We start from the raw sequence: 26,442 nt of genomic DNA, 5'->3' as shown, positions 1-26,442 counted from the left end.
ATGGCCTGCTCGTGTGGATAGTGTCAAACTTTTCGCAACTCACATTCCCCAAGAAAGCTATTGATGAAATCAAGCTTTTGAATCTGAGTTCAGAAACAGTAACGGATTTGAAAGGTATTGAAGCATATATAGGGAAATTTGAGTGTATCCTCTTAGCCTCCATATGGCTCAAAGTGTTGACAGTAATCAACCATCGAAATCTGGTACTGCAAGCTAGAAATACCACACTGGACGTGGAAACAGAAAATATACGTAGCCTGATTGATGAGTTGAAGAATTCAGGGATCAATGGTCGATCATACTTCAAGAATGTAACGTTCTGGCAGGGAGTATAGGAGTTGTGAATACCTTCGCAGAGAAAAGAAGGAAGATAAGAAAGCGCCAGTTCGATGAATCACCTGGCCAATCACCTGAGTGTCATTCCGAAACTCAATTCAAACAGCAAGTTTTTTACGTTCTTTTGGGCTGCTTGATTGGCAACATGACAAGACGTTTCGAAGCCATAAATGACATTTCGATTAAATTTAGTTTTTTGTGGAAGTATCAGGATCTGACGGAGGAAGAGCACAGAGAAAAGGCAGCGAAATTCTGCACGAATTATGGTATCGATATTTCTAGGGATCTAATAGATGAAATCATTCATCCCAAAGCCATCCACTTAGCAAATTTGGGATGTGATTCGCTGCCACCATTTCAACTTCTGAACAAAGTTCATGACTTGAAGAATATTATTTCCGAACATCTGCATAGCATTAAGAATATTTTGCACACTTCCAGTCAGTGTGGCTGAAGGGGAGCGTTCTTTTAGTCTATTGTCTCGCGAAAAAAAAATTTTTACGTTCTACTATGAGCCAAAATCGCTTGACAAGCCTTGGAACATTGGCGTTGGAGTCGAGCCTTGCTCGCAGCATGAGTTTTGAATCGGTAATTTCCATATTCGCGGACCAAAAAGCACGGAAGGTTTTCCTTGGCTGATTCAAGCTCTTAAAATATACAAAGTTAAGTTAGAAAAAGTTAATGTAAACAAATCAAACAATGAAATCTAACATTTCATTTATGTAAGTGCTCCAGTAAATCTTATTTTATATGAAATAAAACTGACAATGTGAATTGAAAAATTTATGTATGTTATGTTATTGAGTTTATTTTTCACATTTCACATTATTATAGTCGAGGCCAATACGCATCTTTTGACACCTCTCTCGATATTTTTGGTAGCGTATTAGCAGTCGACCCCTCAACTAGACTTTTACCGACAATTCAAACACCAACTTGCTTGTAATTAAAAACTCTTTGAGAGCACATTTTTTATTTCTGTGAAATAAATTTCTATTTTTAAAATTGTTGCAAAAACCGTGCAAAAAAATTGTTCTTGAGCATATTTTTGCACGCAAGGAAAAGCACATATGCAAAATTTTACTCTCTATGATATTCCGCTGAGAAAAAAATGGCCCGCAGTATTGATGCTAGATGTTTTCATTTCCACACCTTGGACTTAAAGATTTTCCGGGTTGGTGTCGAAATTCTGTATGTACAAAATTCTAAAAACAAAATTTTGTTTTTTAAAATTCTGCTTTTTTTAAATTCTGCTTTCTAAAATTCTGTATTACAAAATTCTGTATTAAAATATAATGTTAACAATGTTAAAGAGGTCATGTAATTATTTGGAAAAAGTGCGCCATGCACAGTAATTCTACGTAGAACACCTTTCTGTATTAGCGGCCTTCGGCCGCGCTTTTAAAAAATAACCCTGGGCTACGCCATGTCAAGTCCGGGTGTGTGGTATAACCGTGGCTACCGCCACGGTGATGTCCTTCTGCGTAGTATACCCTACTGCGTAGGCGGCCTTCGGCCGCACTTTAAAAAAATAACCCTTAGCCGATCCAACACCGGCTACGCCATGCCATGATTCCGGAATTTTGACTTCCAGAATTAAACATGCAGAATTTTGAAAAAGCAGAATTTTAGAAAGCAGAATTTTGTTCAAGCAGAATTTTTTTGCAATTTACAGAATTTTGTAATACAGAATAATGACACGCTCCCAGATTTTCCATACAAAATTTTATTTTTCAAATACTTTAAGTATTGAACATTTGAATAATTTTTTTCTTTGGATATTTCATTTTTGTTCTGTAAAGTATTTGAAAAATACAATATCTAGACCAAGCAAGTGTTCGTATTAATAAGTCGATGAACAGTAAAGTCTGTGAAAATCGAAATTTTGTTGACTTTTACTATTCCGACTGCAGTTTTTTAAACACTGATTTTGACATTTCGTTCAGTGTCAAACGCATGTTCCACGCAGGTTCCACTGAATTCAACACTAGTTTGACACTGACCGAAGTGCGACACTAAGTGATACTCACATCACTAGTCTGATGCTAAGTAAATGAAGCCACAACAACAGTAAAGCGGGCATTCACTTGTATCTACATAAACGAATCCATCATTATGTCTACACATATGTACGTACACGCAGCGGATAGAGACGTACAAACACATACATATATCTTATCTGAGATGCTCCAAAGAATAGGCAATTATCTGTCGAGGTATAACTCACATATACACGCGCATATGAAAGGCTATAACGTGCATCTGTAGTTATGTTATAGCTGGTAATTTTATAGCTGGTAGCAAATTCTAGAAATAGAAACGCCTAGAAATATGTCAATGAGGAAACCAAAAAGTATAAAAGCAGCAGCAGGTGAGGCGCAACGAATCAGTTTGATTTAAGCACGCTATCTGTCGAAGAGTAGAAGTGTTATTGTGAAGTACTTTAATAAAGGCCATTTTGCATTATTGAATAGTAGAGTTATTTATTCAACAGTTTAGTGATTCGAACGTTAGTAGAAGGTTGCAAATAAGAGGAATTGCACTAAAATTCGTTACAGAAGAGGAATTGCTGAATAAATTCCAGAGTTGCAGAGAACAACAAGGACATGGCGAAGTTAAGTGAATTAAGGGTCCAGCAACTGAAAAAGGAGTTGGAAGCCCGTGAATTGAATACAACCGGCAATAAGATCGAACTTCAAGCACGGATACGAGACGCTATGGAGTCGGAAGGAATTAATGTGTACGATGATGTCTTTCATCCTGATGGGGACGAGACAACAACAAAAATAGAAGAGAAAAACGAAACATCGCAGGCAGTTACCAACATAGACTTGAACGCGATATTGGCTGCAATATCTGCACAAACGTCGACAGTAACATCGAGGATTGAAGCACAAGAAACACGTATTTCAGAACTGTCGACACAGATAACATCCAACATGGAAACTCAACTGGAATCGCAGGAGATATGTATAACATCCAAGATGGAAGCACAGGAGACACGCATAACATCCAAAATAGAAGAACAAGAGGAGCGCTTATAATTGCAGGTGGCACAAATTTCTTCGCAGTTAGAAGCACAGGAAGCTAGGGTTACATCAAAGCTGGAAGCGCAGGATGCAAAAATCCCTCAATTTCAGGCAGAAGTCGATGATTTAAAAGATCGTATGGAGCAGTTGCAACTAAATCGGCCAGCAGTTTCAGCGAGTAATCCAAAGGTAAAACACCATCCATTGACGGTTCTGTTCCTTTCCAGGCCTTTAAGCTACAGTTTGAGAAGACCGCAGCAATGAACAACTGGAATGCTGAAGATAAAGTTGCAGCTCTATTCGTAGAATTGAAGGGGCCAGCAGCCGAAATCCTACAGAAAATTCCCAAAGGAGAGCGGAACAACAATGAAGCATTGATGGCCGCTGTCGAGAGACGTTATGGAAGCGAGCATAGAAACCAGATATAACAAATTGAGCTGCAAAATCGTTACCAAAAAGCTAATGAGTCTTTGCAAGAGTTTGCTTCGGATGTTGAAAGGTTGGCTCATTTGGCAAATGCTGACGCACCCGTGTAATACACCGAGAGGGTAAAAATTCAGAGTTTTGTAAATGGCATACGGGACGTAGAAACGAAGCGGGTGACATTTGCAAACCCAAAACCCACATTCGCAGAAACGGTATCCCATGCACTGACTCAGGAAACAGCGTCACTTTTGAGTAAGCCCGCATACAAAGCTCATCTCGTGGAAGTGGAAAGGCCAGACTGGGTAGACACAAATTTGGAAGCCTTAAAAGGAACGCAGCAGAAAACCGATGGTGCCGTAAAATGCTTTAAATGTGGAAAACCAGGGCATATTGCACGTTATTGCAGTACCAATCCTAACAGTTCCAGCAATGTGGGTGGCCGTAAACGCAGAGCTGAAGGAGATGAGAAAATCTCCAAATCCACCCAATCGTTAAACTAAGGCGAGTCAGCCGCAAGGGGCGACAGCTGGCTCCACCAATTGAATGCCCCATACTCTCTATCTCGCAAATTGGAAGAAGGTCAAGCAATCTTACTGTCGGAGGACATGTGGACGGAAAGGAACGTTTACTGTAGATACGGGTGCATCTCATTTCATCTTTCGATCAGATTTAGTCAACAAGAAGATAAGACCATTGCTTGGAGCAAGATTACGTACAGCCACGGGAGAGGACACCCAGGTAATTGGAGAAGTAGCAATTGGGACCGTCACTGTACTACACAATTTTATAGTGGCAGAGATTGTTGATGAAATCATAATTGGAGTGGATTTCTTAATCGACCAAGGCATCAAGATCGATATGCAAAGCAAGACGATGCGATATAAGAACATGGATGTGCCACTTAATTTCGGCTACGAGAGAGGCTACAGCAGTAAACGAGAGCTGGTGGAAGAGAGTCAGCAAATACCACCAAAATCAGAAGCAGTCATCTGGGCAAGGGTTGATGGAGATTGTGGGACAAACAAATTGAGGGTTGTCGAAGCAGCAAACAAACCAACATCGACATTCGACTCCAGTAATGATATGGTGCAACAAGATACAAAGATAAAAGAAAATTTCAAAATGGGCGTAACTCCGCCCTTTTCCATTTAATTCGTCTAGAATACTTTTATTGCCATAAGTCGAACAAAAATTTACCAATCCTTGTGAAATTTGGTAGGGACATAGATTCTATGACGATAACTGTGAAAATGGACGAAATCGGTTGAAGCCACGCCCAGTTTTTATACACAGTCGACCGACTGTCCTTCCGCTCGGCCGTTAACACGATAACTTGCGCAAAAAACGATATATCTAACTAAACTTAGTTCACGTACTTATCTGAAGTCACTTTATCTTGGTATAAAATATGGCCGAAATCCGACTATGACCACGCCCACTTTTCCGATATCGAAAATTACGAAAAATGAAAAAAATGCCATAATCCTGTACCAGATATGAAAAAAGAGATGAAACATGGTAATTGGATTGGTTTATTGACACAAAATATAACTTTAGAAAAAACTTTGTAAAATGGCTGTGACACCTACCATATTAAGTAGAAGAAAATGAAAAAGTTCTGCAGAGCGAAATCAAAAGCCCTTGGAATCTTGGCAACAATACTGTTCGTGGTATGACATATATAAATAAATTAGCGGTACCCGGCAGAAGATGTTCTGGGTCACCCTGGTCCACATTTTGGTCGATATCTCGAAAACGCCTTCACATATAAAACTAAGGGCTACTCTCTTTTAAAACCCTCATTAATACTTTTAATTTGATACCCGTGGTACGATACACATTCTAGAGTCACCCCTGGTCCACTCTTATTGCGATATCTCGAAAAGGCGTCCACCTATAGAACTGAGGCCCACTACGTTTTAAATAATCATTAACACGTTTCATTTGATACACATGTCATACAAACAGATTCCAGGGTTACCCTAGGTTCATTTTGCTAAATGGTGATTTTCCCTTATTTTGTCTCCAAAGCTCTCAGCTGAGTATGTAATATTCGGTTACACCCGAACTTAGCCTTCCTTGCTTGTTTTATAACGTTTTATTATAGACATATGTTCGCACGTAAAATGTATTCAATTGAGTAATGAGTATAAATCAGCAACTCAGTAAAAACCAACAACGACAACATTAAATACATACATATCTACATCTAAAAAGTCAGATTGAGCGATGAACGAATTTCCCTTATAGAGTAATGCTGCTTTTAAACTATGCTTTGAACTGTCTATAAACAAGCGCCAATCATCCACTTTATTTTCTAATTTTAGTGCTTCAAATGAACCTTGAACATCATTGCAGTAGCAAATATTTTCACTTTTAGTAAAAAAATAAGAGAAAGTCTTGTGTCTATTTGGAATTTTGGAAGCACTTGTCGAAGGGCTCAGGCTGCCCCATTGCTGCAAACGAGATCCTAGAACTTCGCTATCAAATTTCGATAATTTCAAATCTCTGGCCAATTCATTAAGTTCCGCTTGTGAGACCCTATGTGGGACCTCTCCTTCCTGTTCACTGTCTGAATTATCTGCTTCGGAGTCACTTTCGCTTGAGGTTTCAAAACTTATAGGCGGCCTAGGTATGGGTAAGGTATGGTCATGTAGTTTTGGTTTTTTAGCTGATGCCACATTTGGATAACTTATTAATTTCCTCTTTTTTCTCATTTTACCTTTAAGGTCTATCACACAAAAATAGCACTGGTCGTAGTTAAAGAGTTCAGTCCACATCATTGGAACACCAAACTTCATGTTATGACCTTTACCCGATACCCATCTCATTAAAGTTAATCTACAGAAGGCGCAAATAAAATGAGGTGTCCAAGATTTATCGAGATTTTTTACACAGAAACCGAAATAATGAAAGTATGCATCTTTGACAGAATTAGTTATTTTCCGAGCTGAGTTTCCGAAAATATAAAGTCCGCAAATAAAGAAAAATCATACGGATTATTTTTACATTTAAAATCTCTTTTGCAACAAGCCATTTCGTAAACACATCTACCGATATAGTATGTATAAATTTGCACTACAATTTGCAAAACAAAATTTACAACAAACAGTAGTGACAATTAAATATTTGATGTCTTTTTAAATTTATTAGACCCTAAGGTAGAGTGACCAAATGAAATATATCGCCAATTTTATCAAAGTAATACTAAAATTTTAGGATAGACGCTTGCAAGTTAACGGGGCTATAGTCTCAACGGCACGTCCGATTGTTGTACTGGTATGCTTCGTAGTTAAATTACCTACAACATAGGAGGGCTAACTTTTTTTCGTCCATAGAATTTTTCCGATTTTAAAGTGGTTAAATCTGAAATTTTGTAAAAAATTTCTTTTTTTTCTCAAAATTTTTTCAACGTTTTTTGGCATAGTGGCCAAACTACTGAAGATACTGAAAGGAGGTGAAGGCAAGAAATGTTTATGGGAATTAGTATAATGTATAATTCAACAGTTTAAAACGAAAAAATGAAAACTACAAATTTTCGCCCTATCTATATGAAGTAGTATTGTATTGTATTGCATTTATTTCAATATATATCAGTACAATAAGATTCTTAAATCTTATATAGCACAACAGCATTCATAAACAAATTCACATTAAAATAAAGCTTGCGATTTATAAAAATTAAAAAGTAAGAGTCAGAGTTAAAATAATGAATAGTAATCAAATAAAATTTTAAAAAATTTTTGTTGTTATATCGGCCTACTGATTTGTAATATCGCGAGTTAATATCGAGCTCAAGGCCTAACAATAATTATTTTATCATTATTATTGTTATAATATATTTTTTCTTAATTGAAAAAATTTTAAATTAGAATAGAAGAAAGAAAAAATTTAGACAACTGCCAAAGCTCGTTGTATAGATCCATTTCGGGAACTGCTAAATTCCTTCATCGGCAACGTTTAGGCGCCGCTGCTATAACCATCAAAATTTTTTCTTTCTTCTATTCTAATTTAAAATTTTTTCAATTAAGAAAAAATATATTATAACAATAATAATGATAAAATAATTATTGTTAGGCCTTGAGCTCGAAATTTTAAACTACAAGTGACGGTTTCAACAAAAAGAGATAACTGGCCATTCTTCTATGTTCCAGTAGCAAGGCTACTGAAATATGCATAAAGCGTTTGTTTAAAGTTGCTTTTGTTTAACTTATTCCTTATACTTGACGGAATGGAGTTCCAAAGACGAATAGTGTTGACGAAAAAAAGTCTAGCTGATGTTACCGAGTTAAATTGTGGTACAATTAAGTCACTTAGACGAGCTGACCTAGTAAAAACTAATGTTGTATGGAAATAGTTCGGCGTGGCCGACATCATGAGTTTAAATAAAAATATACAATTCCTTGTCTTCAAATAATTTAGGATGCCACAACCAAGGAGACGGTGTCTCCAGGGGGAAATATGATCGAACCTGGGCACACCATATACATAACGCGTGATGTTATTAAACAGGACTTCAACCTTATGCGCGGAGTGAGAAACCAGCTTACTATATATCAGCTCAGAAGACGTTATTATAGGCAAAAGGAGTTGCAAAGCAAGTTGACGCCTTGTGCTAGTAGGGGCATATAGACTAGACAGCCGCAGATTGCGGAGGGTTAGATACACCTTGCTGACAACCGAATTTATATGGTCTTTGCACGAAAGCTTAGAATTTATTATAAATTCTAGGTTCTTGATTTTATCAACAACTTGGAGGTTCACATTATTTATATGTACTCGTATGTCAAGTGACCCAAGATTTTTGCTGATAGGTAGCACAAAGGACTTATCACAATTTAGTAACAAACCATTTTCAGCCGCCCATTTGTATATCATTGACAAGTCATCATTGATGTGACAGCAAAGACGGTGAACTTGCTTGAACGAGTCAGATAAATAGAGCTGGATATCATCCGCATACGCATGAAGTCTCATATATTGACAGACTCCAAAAATATCATTAAGGAAGAGGCTGAAAATCAGAGGGCCAAGAATGGATCCCTGGGGTACTCCCATAGTCAGCTCTTTCAGTTGTGACATCTCAGAACCAATTCGAACACGCTGGTATCTGAATGGTAAAAAATTTCAGCTTGCTCGATAAGAGCGTATGATTGACCGAATCAAATGCCTTGGAGAAATCAAGCAGACATACAGCCGAATTCTAAATAAAAATTCCTTGTGAGTTTTTTCACTTCTCCCTTTCCTCCTATTCTGAACAATGTTCAAAAAAGCGAAAACCGGTTATGGGAGAAAAGTAGGTATTATGAATGTGAGGGAGAGGGAGATTTCTCTGCCATTTCATAGGAGTTTTTTCACTAGTTAAATTAAAGGGAATGCATCAAAATCGTTAAAGGAAATTGGTTATTTTAAGAAAGAACACTTATTTGTACAAATTTGTGCTAAAATATGTATTTACATTCTACCACAATATTCTCACTGTTAATACAATAACAACCACAATATTCTTTATTTTAAGTCGAAAAATATATCATAAGCAACGGAACAGCTCTTCGCATATTTGATGCAGCCATACAGAAATTGCGCAAGGATTTTTTAAAAAGGCTTAAATAGATTTTGGCATATGGCGAAAGGCGAACTCAACTCGACTTGGCCGCCAGAAAATTGCTTTGCAGAATGAATGCAGGCAACTCCGGCGGATTTGTGTTATCCCGCCGGTCTTCTTCTTATGCCCCTCTGTTGATGTTGCTGTGGCACCAATTCATTACTCATTTCAGTGAATACCACATGAAATGCAATAATGTGCATTGTTTATACCAGGGATGCACCTTAACGTTAAGCTAATCGTTTATCAAAAAATTTCCACCGTTTCCGTTGAAACACTTCGAAATATTATCGATAAAGAAATTATCAAGATAAATTGTATCTCGTTTTTAACCGAAACGAAAAGCTTTCGTTAACGTTAAAAACGTTAACAAAAACGTGATACTTTATGTTTGAATTGTGCTGGCAATGCTATAGCCATGGTGAAGCCGTAAGGTGGTAACAATGAGTGCACATACACACACAAACTCCATATAATTTGTTTGTGTAATTCGTTAGTGGTAATGTCAAAAACACTCTGAGAAATGTTTGTACTGTCAAAATTCATGAGAAAAGTTGCAATCAGCTTGGCTAATGCTTTCACCTTTAATGACTCCGCCATCAATCAGCTTTGCCAGCATAGTTTGAAATTAATAATCAACATAAACGATTTGATTCCGTTTTGATACGGCAGAAAACGAAACGAAATCATTTCGTTAATTTGACGTTCTTAACGTTAATAAACGAAACGAAATGACTTTGTTTCGTTTATTAACGTTAATTATCGTAACGAAATGATATCGGTTCGTTGGTTAAGCATGCCTGGTTTATACCTTATTTCTTAATTTCAAACAAATTGGCAACAATAATTAAACTTTAAAATTTTTTAAACGAAATAAGAAATGCGCAACGAAATTTCGATTGACAAAATAGCTGACTTCGAAAATTCGAATTTCCTATTCCCCAATTATTCTTCTCCCTAGGAGAAAAGAATTGGAGGAATTTTTCCGCGGGAATAAAAAAATCCGCGAGAACAAAATTCCGCGAGAATATTTAGAATTGGTCTGATAACAATGTTAAATGATTATCGTCAAAAGGAGTTCTCAGATCATCCAAGATCTTAAGCATTGTTCTGCAAAAATGGGAATTATCATATTTTCGCCGATATCTCGGAAATTAGATATGCCACAGGATAATGGAAGTCATATTCGGAATCAGGAGAAAATTTTACTTTAGGAAAGGCCTATTTTATTTTTGGAGATTTTTTTTTCGAGTAGTGTTATCAGAATAAGGTAAAGCAACTGCTCCTAAAGTACGAAAACATATTTAACCAGGATGGTTCCAAACCAGGCCGCACCAATGTTGTAAAGCATCAAATTGACACTGGAGACGCGATGCCGATACTTCAAGCTCCTCGTAACATTTATTCTAGATACAGATGTGAGTGGATATGCTACAGGAGGCGTTTTATCACATCTGGTCGATGGACAGGAGAAGGTAGTTGCATATTACAGCCGTTCAATTGGAAAACCAGAGAGGAACTACTGCGTTACACGGAGAGAGCTGTTAGCATTGGTAGAGTGCATTAAACATTTTCACAAGTACCTCTACGGCCAGCGATTCCGCATCAGGACAGGTCACGCAGCGTTGAAATGGCTTCTTACTTACTTACTTAATTGGCGCTTAACCGTCTAAACGGTTATGGCCGTACAACAAGGCGCGCTAGTCACTCCTTCGCTCCACCAACCGTTGCCAATTAGTCACACCAAGGGAGTTTAAATCGTTTTCCACTTGGTCCTTCCAATGAAGTGGGGGCCGCCCCCTACCTCTGCTTCCATAGGCGGGTTCCGATAGAAACACTTTCTTGGCCGGAGCATCGTCCTTCATTCGCATAACATGGCCCAGCCAGCGCAGCCGCTGCGTTTTAATTCGCTGGACTATGTTGATGTCTGCTAATAGCTCGTACAGCTCATCATTAAATCTTCTTCGGTAATCGCCATCGCCAACGCGTAGAGGTCCATAAATCTTTCGAAGAACTTTTCTCTCGAACACTCCCAAAGCCGCTTCATCTGCTGTTGTCATGGTCCATGCTTCTGCCCCATATAGCTGGACGGGTACGATAAGTGACTTGTAGAGTATGATTTTCGTTCGCCGAGAGAGGAATTTACTTTTCAATTGCCTACCTAGCCCAAAGTAGCATTTATTGGCAAGATTGATTCTTCGCTGGATTTCAGTGCTGATGCTGTTGCTAGTTTTGATGCTGGTTACCAAATAAACGAAGTCTTTTACTATTTCGAAATTATGGCTGCCAACAGTAGCGTGGTTGCCAAGGCGCATATGCGCTGACTCTTTGCTCGATGACAGCAGGAACTTCGTTTTGTCCTCATTCACCATGAAGCCCATCTTTACCGCTTCTCTTTCCAGTTTGGAGTAAGCAGAACTAACAGCGCGGGTGTTTGGGCCGATGATATCAATGTCATCAGCTAGAGGTTTACGCCGATCACTTTATCGGCGGCGGCGGCGTAAGCTCTATTATATACCGGCGGCGGCGTAGGCGGCGCGCCGGCGTACGCCGGTGTTCTTACTTTAGAATCTTGATTTTTCTATTTAGATAAATAATATTTAGGAAGGGTTTTGTTTATATGTATTTAAGGACATCAACGTGTTGGCCATTTCGGAAAGATCCGGGGTTTTTGCATCAAAAGACCGTTCAAAAATTTTCAGGAGTAGCTCCTTGCGAAGGGATTGTCCCTCGTTCGCTTGCTCTAGAGAGGCTTTGAACCTAACCCCGGTCTATGGAATTGGTACTGCTGCGTCTGCTGAAAAGAAATAGAGATACATAAAATAGTCACACTTTTGCCTGTATATCTCGTGCAAAGCGTAGTAGTTTCACCTAGGGTTAACTCCTAATAATCGTCGCGAACACAATTTCTTTAAATCATTTGTCGCTCCTTGGCGGTCACGCATAAAGGCGACTTAGGGTTGCTGCTAATGGTCTATTAATACTCATGACTCTCGTGGCACAGGGTGCCTCCAGTTTTTTCGGCTGTTTTTAAGAGCTATAATTCCCGATGTGCGAACAGTAGGGATCCCTACCACCAGTCGCTACCACGCCTCCTGAGCCTCACACCATATGTCAGCACAGAAGCTATAGCACTGCGGCTTCGAACTCATACCTTCGTCGACGTCACTTTCCTAGAAGCTCTAGGCGTAGCTCCGAAGACTTTCCAACGGATGCTTTTGTCGAGCTATGCTTCCGAGCTACACCACAGAAGCACCTTGAAACGTTAGGGAGTGACTATTCGGCCAAGGATGCCGCCCTCGTCTAAGTGTATGTCATTGCGGAATGGGTGAAAATCGTATAATCGTATTACAAGGACCCTGGATAAAATTTTTAAAATGTAGACCAAAGATTGCAGACGTTTGTGTTCACAACATTGACTTCAATAGTCTTCGTTAAATCAAATTTAGAATGAAAGTCGACGGATTTTAAGTTGAAAGTTGTTAACTACTGTTTTCCGGCCTTACGATATAGGAGCTCATTATGGATGACCGCGTAGCTTCAGTTTTCAGACAAGTTCGACTGTCCACTACGTTAGGGTAGTATCACACACGGTCATTAGTTCCACTGTCTTGGGAAAGCTTTTGCTTCACCACTTTGAGTGTTCTTGCGAAGGACAAAGCCTCACCTGGTAGATATATGTGCCTACGTTTTGACATTTGTAAAAGGAACCGTAACGTGTAGGTGATATTTAAACTTGGTTGATAGGCTATAATCAATGCGATTCACTCCAAGGGACTAGTTTTGGATAGGGCCGCCAACTTTAGGAAATGTCAAACCGGGAGACTTGGGTGTTGAAGGATGAAGTGTGAAAATCAAAATTAACATTTCAGACGCTATTGTATAGTTTCGCAAATAAACAACAGATGTTTGAATGCAAGACTAATGATTTTTCAAACCCTTCTCATAAGTACATATATCCTCAACTTAAGTATGAGGTAAGAATAATTTCAAAGGAGTGTTTATGCCCCTAGAACCTGCTAAAGGATTTTGCATCACTGATTTCGCTTATTCTTGAGGACAATTTAAACACATGTTCGCCTTGGGTCATTTTATTTGAATTAATTCTTCATTATTAATTTTTTCAAAAATGTAAAGTGAGCATATAAATTTATTATATAACTTTCCTTGTAGTGTTTTGTTTTAATAACTTGCTGAATTGGGTGATGCAAAGTCCGTGTTAAGCTGACATCGAAAGCGCCTGTTATTTTAAATAACTTTTGAATAGTTATAAAGAGTTAAGTTTTGCAATTAGTATCTTATAACTGGCAGTGATGCGCATCCGTTTATACCACTTTCGACCATATCAGACCAATTTTCGACATGAACAATAAATGGCCTAAACAGTGTTAAACGAGTAGAAAATATAGTAACGCGCCGGACGCCGCGCCGACGCGCCGATATTTTTGACATTCGGCGGCGGCGTGCGAAAAACGACTAAAATCGGCGGCGGCGTTTATCGGCGGCGCATATCTCTATCATCAGCATATGCCAGTAATTGCACGCTTTTATAGTATATTGTTCCAGTACGGTTAAGTTCTGCAGCTAATATAATTTTCTCCAGCATCAAATTAAAGAAATCGCACGATAGGGGGTCACCCTGTCTGAAACCTCGTTTAGTTTCGAACAGCTCGGAGAGGTCCTTGCCAATTCTGACTGAGCTGATGGTGTTGCTCAACGTCATATATTCCATCATATATTCCATCATCATCGATTGCGGGATCGGGTTCTTCATCTCTGCGCGGTGAATTGCTGCCTCCATTTAGGAGAACAGAGAAGTGTTCCCTCCATAATCTAAGCACTCTCTGGACATCAGTTGCAAGGTCGCCGTTTTCGTTCGTACAGGAGTTTGCCCCGGTCTTAAAACATTCCGTCTGCCGCCGTATTTTTTGGTAAAATTTTTCGGGCGTTATTCCTGGTGGCTTCCTGAAAAGGCGTCTCACTTCCTTTTTCTACTCACGACAGCGTTCACACACTCCTCTTGTCGCGCTCGCTTTTAACGTAGCCCTGTAGGCAGTGTCTTTTCTTTCAGTTGCAGCGCGGCATTTTTCATCGTACCAGTTGTTTTTTCGTGGTCGCCGGTAACCAATTTTTTCCTCGGCGTCAGTACGAAGTGCTTTGGAAATATGCTCCCACTGCTCCTGTATTCCTTCAGGATGAGTTGTGCTCTCAGAGAGCAGGTGTGAGAGTCGAGTTGCGAAATCATTGGCAGTCTGTTGTGATTGAATTTTTTCGACGTCTAGCTTTCCTTGTGTTTTTTGTTCCTTGGTTTTAGCCGCGTTGAGGCGGGTGCGTATTTTGGCTGCAACGAGATAATGGTCCGAGTCGATGTTAGGTCCTCGGATCGTGCGCACATCTAAAACACTGGAGGCATGCCGTCCGTCTATCACAACGTGACCCTCTCAGCGGGGCTTCTGCAGTTCCGTAATCCGGAAGGACAATTGGCACGGTGGATCGAGCGACTAGAAAGCTATGACTTTTCCATTGAGCATCGAAAAGGTAGTACCCATGGAAATGCTGATGCAATGTCACGAAGACCATGTAGTTTAGAATGCAAGCACTGTTCAAAGGCCGAGGCTAAAGAAGACATTATAGATGTCCGGCTAATGACTATAACATGTACGGATGAATGGGACAAGGAACAACTAAGGAAGTGTCAGCTAGAAGAAACTGATCTGTCACATGTTATGCAAGGGCTCGAACGAAACGAAAGAACAAATAGAGAGGAGATGTCAGCAGAGAGTCCCATTGCGAAGTCATATTGGGCACAGTGGAACAGTTTAGAATTGATATCCGGTTGCTTGCATCGAGCATGGGAGAGTGAGGATGGTCAATGCAAGAAGAAACTGATAGTTGTTCCCAGAAAGAGGATTCCTGACGTGCTCAGCGAGCTGCATAATGGTCCAAGCGGAGGTCATCTTGGAATCACGAAGACGCTCCAGAAAATTAAACAGAGATTCTATTGGGTTGGTTGCCGTCAGTCGGTCACTGAGTGGATTGCGAACTGCGAGGTTTGCAGCAGAGCGAAAGGGCCCAAAACCCGAAGTCATGGCCAGATGAAGCAATATAACTCAGGTGCGCCATTTGAAAGGATCGCTATGGATGTCGCAGGTCCATTTCCTACTAGCAACTGCGGAAACAAATATGTACTGGTGGTTATGGATTATTTCAGCAAATGGCCAGAGATATACCCAATCCCAAATCAAGAAGCGGAAACGGTAGCAGAAGTGTTTATAAACAATTGGTGTACCAATGGAATTACATTCTGACCAAGGCAGGAAATTCGAATCAGCTGTGTTCCAGGAAATGTGTAAATCATTGGGCATTCGGAAAACACGGACAACTGCATTGCATCTTCAGTCCGATTGTATGGTGGAACGATTCAATAGAACATTGGAGGAGCACTTACCCGCATACCATTATTATTGATGGCTTACCGATCAGCAGTGCATGAGACAACGGGCCAAACCCCTGCAAAAGTAATTTTTGGCAATGACCTTCGACTGCCAGCTGATTTGAAGTTTGGGATAGATGCCGATGCGTAGAGAAATGTCAAGAAATCCACTGGTGTTTTGGAAGAAGAGCTGAGAGAAATACACGATCTGATAAGGCAACGAACAAAGATTATGAGTGACAAGATGAAAGCCATATACGATTAAGCAATTAATTCGGAAGGTTTTCAGGAATGAGATTTGATGCTGTTATACAACCCACAGCGGAAAAAAGGTTTGTCCCCAAAATTGCAGTGTAACTGGGAAGGCCCATCCAAAGTTGTAAAACGGATCAACGATGTAGTTTACCGCATAAAAACCATTGGTAAACCACGCACGAAAATGAAAGTGGTTCATCTGGAAAGGCTGGCGGCGTTTAGATCGAGAAATTTGTCTGATCGGGACGATCAGACTTGGGTGGAGGGCAGTGTGACGAATATTAGTGACACTAAGTGATACTCACATCACTAGTCTGATGCTAAGTAAATGAAACCACAACAACAATAAAGCAGGCAGTCACTTGTATCTACATAAACGAATCCATCATTATGTCTACACATATGTACGTACACGCAGAGGAGAGAGACGCACAAACACATGCATATATCTTATCTGAGATGCTCCCAAAAGTAGGCAATTATATGTGGAAGTATCACTCACATATACACACGTATATGAGAAGCTATAACGTGCATCTGTAGTTATGTTATAGCTGGTAGCAGATTCTAGGAAAAGAAACGCCTAGAAATATGTCAACGAGGAAACCAAAAAGAATAAAAGCAGCTGAGCGCAATGAATCAGTTTGATTTAAGCACGCTATCTGTCGAGTAGTAGAAGTGTTATTGTGAAGCACTTTAATAAAGGCCATTTTGCATTATTGAATAGTAGAGTTATTTATTCAACAGTTTAGTGATTCGAACGTTGGTAGAAGGTTGCAAATAGGAAGAATTGCACTAAAATTCGTTACAATATGGTGAAATATTTCTTTGTTAACGCGAAAATTTTGAAGAAATCTACAAATAAAATTATTTTGTAAACAATGTCATTGTTATTTTACTCAGCGTCCGGTGAGTGAAGAACGTTCGAGCGGTCTCTCAATATCCGCCTTTGGATTTTTAATTCTTCTTCTTGGGACACTAATAGAGCTTGATACATTTTTATTATATTTATATCACTATATTTATTTCACTAACGACTTTATTTTTATTTCACTTTATATATGCTACTAGTGAGTGCGTTAGTAGAGACTGTTCCTTAGAGTTTTTCTGAAACATTTGCTACTTATTCGCAACTTAATCCGTAGGGAAAAATATAAATTCGTTTTCCTTTGTTGTTTTTGTTTTGTTTTAGTCACAGTCACGAGTAAAAACCGCTGTGACCGAGAGGTCATAATCACATATAACGTTGTTCCTGAAAAATCACGGGATCGGCCAACATTAGTTTTGGTATGTTGTATGGAGGAATAAAGAATGAGAGCGTAAATGTAGTCACTACACTATAGCGTAATGTGGGACCAAGGTCGGTGGTACAGTTGAAATGAGCGAAATCTGCACAGCAACTCAAGGCTAACACGTCGCTTAAATATGAATATGAGCGTATACACAATTCAACGTTTTGTATGGATGAAAGGGGTTTCCACTATTCTCTACCTTCAATTTTGGTATGCGTTATACAGTATGACCTATATGGTTGGTGTCTCCAAATGTAGATGTATACACATGTAAAACAAACTATGGCTTGGCCTTAACAAACGAACCATGAGTTCTGCCTTTTCTGTATTAAAGAGGCAAAAAAGTGGGGTTTGCGGTAAATGTAGGAAAGACGAATCGGCCCATTCGCGCCTTGGTATCCACGTCACTGTTTACGGATGTAAACCCGAGACTGTGGAGGATTTCGTCCGTCTGGGAACCAGCATTAACAACGAAAAAATGTCAGCCTTGAATGCAAAGTGACCATAACTCTTGCCAACTACTTTGGACTCAGTAGGCAATCGAAAAGTTAAGGCCTCTCTCGAACGAAAATCACGCTCCACGAGTCGCTCATTATACCTGTCCTTACGTCCTGTCGGAATCATGAATGGTTGTGTCCGAGCGAAAAGTTCTTCGGAAAATGTATGGTCCTGTCTGTGATGCGGACGGCAAGTATCGAAGGAGGTATATTGATGAAGCCTAAAAGTCATTCAACAGTCGTGTTGGGAATGCAAAGCTCAAAATCAAAAAATTCAGAAATTCAAAAATTCGTCTAACGAAAAGAGACAACCTGAAAATTAAACAAATTTTATATTATAACGTTTCTTTATATTTTCTTTTCCTGCAAGCATTTTTACAAACTCTATTCTTTTGCAATTTAATAGCATCTCGTAACAGATTTTCGGCAGGTCCAGAGGTTTCCGAAATCGGAATTGCTCCTGAAATTATAAAATAAAAACAGTCAGAACATAATAGACATTTGTATGCTTGCAAGAACTTACTCAGCAATGCTCTATAGAAATTCTCGTATTGTTTTAGTGATTTTTTCCCTTGAAGTCCTTCCACATTGAAATCCATAATTAGTTGATCCGCCAGGATACATTTCATGGATTTAAGAATACCTTCTGGTTGTAAAATGATGTTCATTGTTTTAATCTACAAAATTGAGGAACAAAATATATTTTTAAAATTGCACACATTACTACATATGTATATTTTTTTAGCTCAGCAAATATTCAAAGTCAAAAGAGTCAGAAAGTAGTCATAAATCGGAGCTTTTACGCCATTTATGAGCTAATTTAGGCCTTCATAACGGAATACATTTCCCTTCTTGCGATGGTTGTCTGATATGAGTTTAATATAATATAAATGTGTTTGATAGGAGCCTAAATATGAGAACTAATATGAAGCATATATCGGCCTCATACAAAGCTCAGGTTTCTAAAGGGCCTCCTTTCGGATGCTTTTCAGCGTCATTTATGACTATTCAAAGTCTTATTTTTTTCTGTTTAAATAAACTTAAATGTGTGCTCTTGAATGTCAAATTTTTGACATTGAAATGAGACAACTAATAATAACATATTTTGTTTTTATTATTTTATTATACTCAGCTGTACTTGTACACAGGATATTATAACTTTGATTGGATAACGGTTGGTTGTACAGGTATAAAGGAATCGAGATAGATATAGACTTCCATATATCAAAACCATCAGTATCAAAAAAAAAAAAACAAGTAAGGAAGGTTAAGTTCGGGTGTAACCGAACATTACATACTCAGTTGAGAGCTATAGTGACAACATAAGGGAAAATAACCATGTAGGAAAATGAACCGAGGGTAACCCTGGAATGTGTTTGTATGACATGTATATCAAATGAAAGGCATTAAAGAGTATTTTATGAGGGAGTGGGCCATAGTTCTATTGGTGGACGTCTTTTCGAGATATCGCCATAAAGGTGGACCAGGGGTGACCCTGGAATTTGTTTGTACGATATGGGTGTCAAATGAAAGGTATTAATGAGGGTTTTAAAAGGGAGTGGTGGTAGCTGTATCGGTGGTCGCCTTTTCGAGATATCGCCATAAAGGTGGACCAGGGGTGACTCTAGAATATGTTTGTACGATATGGGTATCAAATGAAAGGTGTTAATGAGTATTTTAAAAGGGAGTGGGCCGAAGTTCTTAGGTGGACGCCTTTTCGAGATATCGCCATAAAGGTGGACCAGGGGTGACTCTAGAATTTGTTTGTACGATATGGGTATGAAATTAAAGGTATCAATGAGGGTTTTAAAAGGGAGTGGTGGTAGTTGTATATGTGAAGGCGTTTTCCACATATCGACCAAAATGTAGACCAGGGTGACCCAGAACTTCATCTGTTGGATACCGCTAATTTATTTATATATGCAATACCACGAACAGTATTCCTGCCAAGATTTCAAGGCTTTTTTATTTCGCCCTGCAGAACTTTTTCATTTTCTTCTACTTAATATGGTAGGTGTCACACCCATTTTACAAAGTTTTTTTCTAAAGTTTATTTTGCGTCAATAAACCAATCTAATTACCATGTTTCATTCCTTTTTTCGTATTTGGTTTGGAATTATATAATTTTTTTCATTTTTCGTAATTTTCGATATCGAAAAAGTGAGCGTGGTCATAGTCGGATTTCGGCCATCTTTTATACCAATTCAAAGTGAGTTCGGATAAGTACGTGAACTGAGTTTAGTAAAGATATATCGATTTTTGCTCAAGTTATCGTGTTAACGGCCAAGCGGAAGGACAGACGGTCGACTGTGTATAAAAAGCGGGCGTGGCTTCAACCGATTTCGCCCTTTTTCATAGAAATAAGTTTAGAATCTAAGCCCCTACCAAATTTCACAAGGATTGGTAAATTTTTGTTCGACTTATGGCATTAAAAGTATCCTAGACAAATTAAATGAAAAAGGGCGGAGCCACGCCCATTTTGAAATTTTCTTTTATTTTTGTATTTTGTTGCACCATATCATTACTGGTGTTGAATGTTGACATAATTTACTTATATACTGTAAAGATATTAAATTTTTTGTTAAAATTTTACTTAAAAAAATTTGTTTTTAAAAGTGGGCGTGGTCTTTCTCCGATTTTGCTAATTTTTATTAAGCATACATATAGTAATAGGAGTAACGTTCCTTCCAAATTTCATCATGATATCTTCAACGACTGCCAAATAACGGCTTGCAAAAGTTTTAAATTACCTTCTTTTAAAAGTGTCCAAAATTTTACTAATTTTCTATTTTGCGTCATAAGTTCAACTCACCTGCCAAGTTTCATCGCTTTATCCCTCTTTGGTAATGAATTATCGCACTTTTTCGGTTTTTCGAAATTTTCGACATCGAAAAAGTGGGCGTGGTTATAGTCCGATATCGTTCATTTTAAATAGCGATCAGAGATGAGTGCCCAGGAATCTACATACCAAATTTCATCAAGATACCTCAAAATTTACTCAAGTTATCGTGTTAACGGACGGACGGACGGACATGGCTCAATCAAATTTTTTTTCGATCCTGATGATTTTGATATATGGAAGTCTATATCTATCTCGATTCCTTTATACCTGTACAACCAACCGTTATCCAATCAAAGTTAATATACTCTGTGAGCTCTGCTCAACTGATTATAAAACAAGTAAGGAAGGCTAAGTTCGGGTGCAACCGAACATTACATAACCAGTTGAGAGCTATGGAGACAAAATAAGGGAAAATCACCTCGTAGTAAAATGAACTTAGGGTAACCCTGGAATGTGTTTGTATGACATGTGTATCAAATGGAAGGTATAAAGAGTATTTTAAGAGGGAGTGGGCCATAGTTCTATAGATGGACGCCATTTAGGGATATTGCCATAACGGTGGACCAGGGCTGACTCTAGAATTTGTTTGTTCGACATGGGTATCAAATCAAAGTGTTAATGAGTATTTTAAAAGGAAGTTCGCCTAAGATCTATAGGAGGACGCCTTTTCGAGATATCGCCATAAAGGTGTTAATGAGTATTTTAAAAGGGAGTGGGTCTTAGTTCTATAGGTGGACGCCTTTTCGAGATATCGCCATAAAGGTGGACCAGGGGTGACTCTAGAATTTGTTTGTACGATATGGGTATCAAATGAAAGGTGTTAATGAGTATTTTAAAAGGGAGTGGGTCTTAGTTCTATAGGTGGACGCCTTTTCGGGATATCGCCATAAAGGTGGACCAGGGGTGACTCTAGAATTTGTTTGTACGATACGGGTATCAAATGAAAGGTGTTAATGAGTATTTTAAAATGGAGTGGGTCTTAGTTCTATAGGTGGACGCCTTTTCGGGATATCGCCATAAAGGTGGACCAGGGGTGACTCTAGAATTTGTTTGTACGATACGGGTATCAAATGAAAGGTGTTAATGAGTATTTTAAAAGGGAGTGGGCCTTAGGTCTATATGTGGACGGCTTTTCGAGATATCGCCATAAACGTGGACCAGGGGTGACTCGGTGACTCTAGAATGCGTTTGTACAATATGGGTATCAAACGAAAGGTGTTAATGAGTGTTTTAAAAGGGAGTGGGTCTTAGTTATATAGGTGGACGCCTTTTCGAGATATCGCCATAAAGGTGGGCCAGTGGTGACTCTAGAATTTTTTTGTACGATATGGGTATCAAATGAAAGGTGCTAATGAGGGGTTTAAAAGGGAGTGGTGGTAGTTGTATATGTGAAGGCGTTTTCGAGATATTGACCAAAATGTGGACTATGTAATACCACGAACAGTTATCCTTCCTAGATTCCAAGGGCTTTTGATTTCGCCCTGCAAAGCTTTTTCATTTTCTTCTACTTAATATGGTAGCTGTCACACCCATTTTACAAGGTTTTTTTCTAAAGTTATATTTTGCGTCAATAGACCAATCCAATTACCATGTTTCATCCTTTTTTTCGTATTTGGTATATTTTATTTTTATGGCATTTTTTTCATTTATAGTCGGATTTCGGCTATTTTTTACACCAATATAAAGTGAGTTCAGATAAGTACGTGAACTGACTTTAGTAAAGATATATCGATGTTTGCTCAAGTTATCGTGTTAACGGCCGAGCGGAAGGAGAGACGGTCGACTGTGTTTAAAAACTGGGCGTGGCTTCAACCCATTTCGCCCTTTTTCAGTTATCGTCCTAGAATCTAAGCTCCTATCAAATTTCACAAGGATTGGTAATGTTTTGTTCGACATATGGCATTAAAAGTATCCTAGACAAATTAAATGAAAAAGGGCGGAGCCACGCCCATTTCGAAAATTTCTTTTAGTTTTGTATTTTGTTGCACCATATCATTACTGGAGTTGAATGTTGACATAATTTACTTATATACTGTAAAGATATTAACTTTTCTTTTAAAATTTGACTTAAAAAAATTTTTTTTCAAAAAGTGGGCGTGGTCGTTCTCCGATTTTGCTAATTTTTATTAAGCATACACATAGTAATAAGAGTAACGTTCCTGCCAAATTTCATCATGATATCTTCAACGACTGCCATATTACAGCTTGCAAAACTTCTAAATTACCTTCTTTTAAAAGTGGGCGGTGCCACGCCCATTGTCCAAAATTTTACTAGTTTTCTATTCTGCGTCACAAGTTGAACTCACCTACCAAGTTTCATCGCTTTATCCGTATTTGGTACTGAATTATCTCACTTTTTCGATTTTTCGAAATTTCCGATATCGAAAAAGTGGGCGTGGTTATATTCCGATATCGTTCATTTTAAATAGCGAGCTGAACCTACATACCAAATTTCATCAAGATACCTCAAAATTTACTCAAGTTATCGTGTTAACGGACGGACGGACGGACGGACATGGCTCAATCGAATTTTTTTTCCATACTGATGATTTTGATATATGGAAGTCTATATCTATCTCGATTCCTTTATACCTGTACAACCAACCATTATCCAATCAAAGTTAATATACTCTGTGAGCTCTGCTCAACTGAGTATACAAATTGATTGAGCCATGTGCGTTCGTCCGTCCGTCTGTCCGTTAACACGATAGCTTGAGTAAATATTGAGATATCTTCACCAAATTTGGTACACGAGCTTATCTGGACCCAGAATAAATTGGTATTGAAAATGAGCGAAATCGGATGGTAACCACGCTCACTTTTTATATATATAACATTTTGGAAACACACAAAAAACCTGATTATTTAGTAAATAATACATCTAGAATGTTGAAATTTGACGTGTGGACTGATATTGAGACTTGATAAAAATTTTAAAAAATTTGTTTAAATCGGCGTGGCACCGCCCACTTGTGATAAAATCAATTTTACAAATATTATTAATCATAAATCAAAAATCGTTAAACGTATCTTAACAAAATTCGGCAGAGAGGTTGCTTTTACTATAAGGAATGCTTTGAAGAAAAATTTACGAAAGCGGTTAAGGACAACGCCCAATTTTATATAAAAGATTTTTAAAAGGGTCGTGGACGAATAAAATAAGCTATATCTTTGAAAAAAGAGCTTTATATCAATGGTACTTCATTTCCCAAGTGGATTTAACCCAATAAATAGGAAAAACCTCAAATTTTAAAAAATGGGCGTGGCACCGCCCTTTTATGACTAAGCAGTTTTCTTTGTTTCGGGAGCCATAACTCGAAGAAAAATTTTCGGATCGTAATAAAATTGGGTACACAGATTTTCCCTGTAGCAGGAACCATTTCTAGAAAAAATGGACGAGATCAGTTAAAGACCACGCCCACTTTTTTATAAAAGATTTTTAAAAGGGTCGTAGACGAAAATAATAAGCTATATCTTAGCGAAAAAGAGCTTTGTATCAATAGAACTTTACTTTTTAAATTGAATTATAACATTAAATTGGAAAAAACTAAAATTTTTGAAAATGGGTGTGGCACCGCCCCTTTTAGACTCAGCAATTTTCGATGTTTCGGGAGCCATAACTAGAAGAAGAATTAGTTCAGAATAGAACCATGTATATGTATTACTGCGCAGCCTTGTAACACTATTAAGCACACAAAACAAACAACAGCATTTCAAGTGTACACTCAGAGAAAAATGCCGTTCTAAAATCCAGCACCACCGAACTCGATTCAAGCTTTTCATGTTCTTACTTTTTTTTCTTGAAAAACGAACGACCTGTTCTCAAAACAACAACCTTGTTCTTGAAATGATAACCATTTTCTTGAAAAGAGAACGGCTGGTCTTAAAATGTGAACAAATGTTCTATTAATGAGAACAATGTTCTTAAATTAAGAACAATGTTCTTAAATTAAGCACAAGAAAAAAGAAACGGTAAAATTCGTGTGTACTACTATGTTAAATACAACATTTGGCACAAGCTACCAAGCAGTTATAGTGGCCCAGCGGCTATGATGTTGCGGTTATGATCGTGTGACGTGAGTTCGATAGCCGTCAAACTCTGAAGTTTTTTAAAACCATTTTTTTTATTCTATTTTTTTTAACTCTTGTTTTTCGTTCAGCTCCATTCACATATGCACAGGTAATTCTCAAACTTGTTATGAAATGTTTTAAATATATATTCAGATTGCATTATCAAATAAGAATTTCTCGATAGGAGAAATATATGAAAAAATGCGTATTATGCCTTTTTTCAGAACTTTTTGGAACTTTAATAATAATTTGTTTTGTTATTAATATTTTTTATTAATGACGAACAAATTATTTATTAATAAAGAAAATAAATGAATGGGTGCCTACTTGAAAAAATTACCTTCCCCACTCCCTGTAAAGATCAAGCACAAAACGTTCATGAACTGACACCGAAAAAAGTTAAATCGACCACAAATTGTTCTCGAAGCGTGAGAACGCAAAATCTTAAATCAAGCCCAAGTAGTGCTTGAAATGAGCACAGAAGGTTCACACATCAATACCAAAGTGGTCACAAAATACGAACGGCGTGCTTGGAAACACTGTTCTTAAAACAAGCCCATCGGTCACGAGTTAAGAAAAAACGTACTTAACAGACTTTTGTCAACGAATTTTCTTAATTTTGAAGGTGTTTCGTTCTTTTTAGAACGATTTTTTCTCTGAGTGTACAGCTGGGAATGTAATGTTCGGTTTCACATGAACTTATAGCGTTTTCTTTCCTGGCGAAAGTGTTACGCTTTTTGTACGCCGCGCAAAGGTTGTAAATATATTTTGTTCTATTCTAAAAACCAGGTAACGCCTTTACGGGGTGTTTCGTCCTTTTGTGAAAATTGTTGCCTGCTCGCAACGCAAAAGCGTTACACTTTTACCCTGCATAAAATGGCGGTGTGGCAGTGCAACTCTGCTAAACCAGCTGATCGTGACAATTTATTTTCGTAACTTCACATATGTATTTTTAGCGAAGGAAATTGAAATGAAGGAAATAATTGCTAATGAATTTTTATTATCATTGACAGCGCGTTTGTGAAAATCAGCTAATACACGGGGTAGCCATTTATGTTCTTTGCATGCACTATAAATATTGAAAATTGTCTGGGTTAGGAGTAACTCTATTAAGGCTTTACCATTTACAGAGGCAACAATTTATTTCAGAAAAGAAAACGCTATTATACTTCCTTACTTGTTATAAATAAGATATGGATAGATAACATTCCTCCATGCGCTGTTATTTAATCTATCAGTAAATAAAATAATAAAAAACAAGTAAGGAAGGCTAAGTTCGGGTGTAACCGAACATGAACCTAGGGTAACCCTGGAATGTGTTCGTATGACATTTGCATCAAATGGAAGGTATTAAAGAGTATTTTAAAAGGGACTGGGCCTTAGTTCTATAGGTGGACGCCTTTTCGAGATATCGCCATAAAGGTGGACCAGGGGTGACTCTATAATATGTTTATACGATATGGGTATCAAATTAAAGGTATTAATGAGGGTTTTAAAAGGGAGTGGTGGTAGTTGTATATGTGAAGGCGTTTTCGAGATATCGACCAAAATGTGGACCAGGGTGACCCAGACCATCATCTGTCGGGTACCGCTAATTTATTTATATATGTAATACCACGAACAGTATTCCTGCCAAGATTCCAAGGGCTTTTGATT

The 26,442-nt window shown here is 38.2% G+C and overlaps 2 protein-coding genes across 8 annotated transcripts in view; one reads left to right on the top strand and one right to left on the bottom strand.

The window, feature by feature from the left end:
* The window catches only part of LOC137244038 (uncharacterized), a 290,995-nt gene that overhangs the window by 107,233 nt on the left and 157,320 nt on the right, over positions 1 to 26,442 (top strand). The gene's annotated exons all lie outside the window — the stretch shown is intronic.
* LOC137244042 (uncharacterized) overlaps positions 18,202 to 26,442 on the bottom strand; it is a 460,752-nt gene continuing 452,511 nt past the window's right edge. For all 4 annotated transcript variants that reach the window (XM_067772498.1, XM_067772501.1, XM_067772500.1 and 1 more), the window contains 2 exons: positions 18,397 to 18,550; positions 18,202 to 18,333 (listed from right to left, as the gene is read on the bottom strand). In XM_067772498.1, coding sequence (XP_067628599.1) covers positions 18,209 to 18,333; positions 18,397 to 18,550 — 279 coding nt within the window. In that variant the 3' untranslated portion in view covers positions 18,202 to 18,208. The remainder of the gene's footprint in view (positions 18,334 to 18,396; positions 18,551 to 26,442) is intronic.

Source organism: Eurosta solidaginis, chromosome 3, assembly GCF_040869045.1.
Source record: "Eurosta solidaginis isolate ZX-2024a chromosome 3, ASM4086904v1, whole genome shotgun sequence".
Classification (NCBI taxonomy): Eukaryota; Metazoa; Arthropoda; class Insecta; order Diptera; family Tephritidae; genus Eurosta; species Eurosta solidaginis.
Note: the sequence above shows the minus strand (reverse complement) of the source record. Positions and strands in the feature narration are given on the sequence as shown.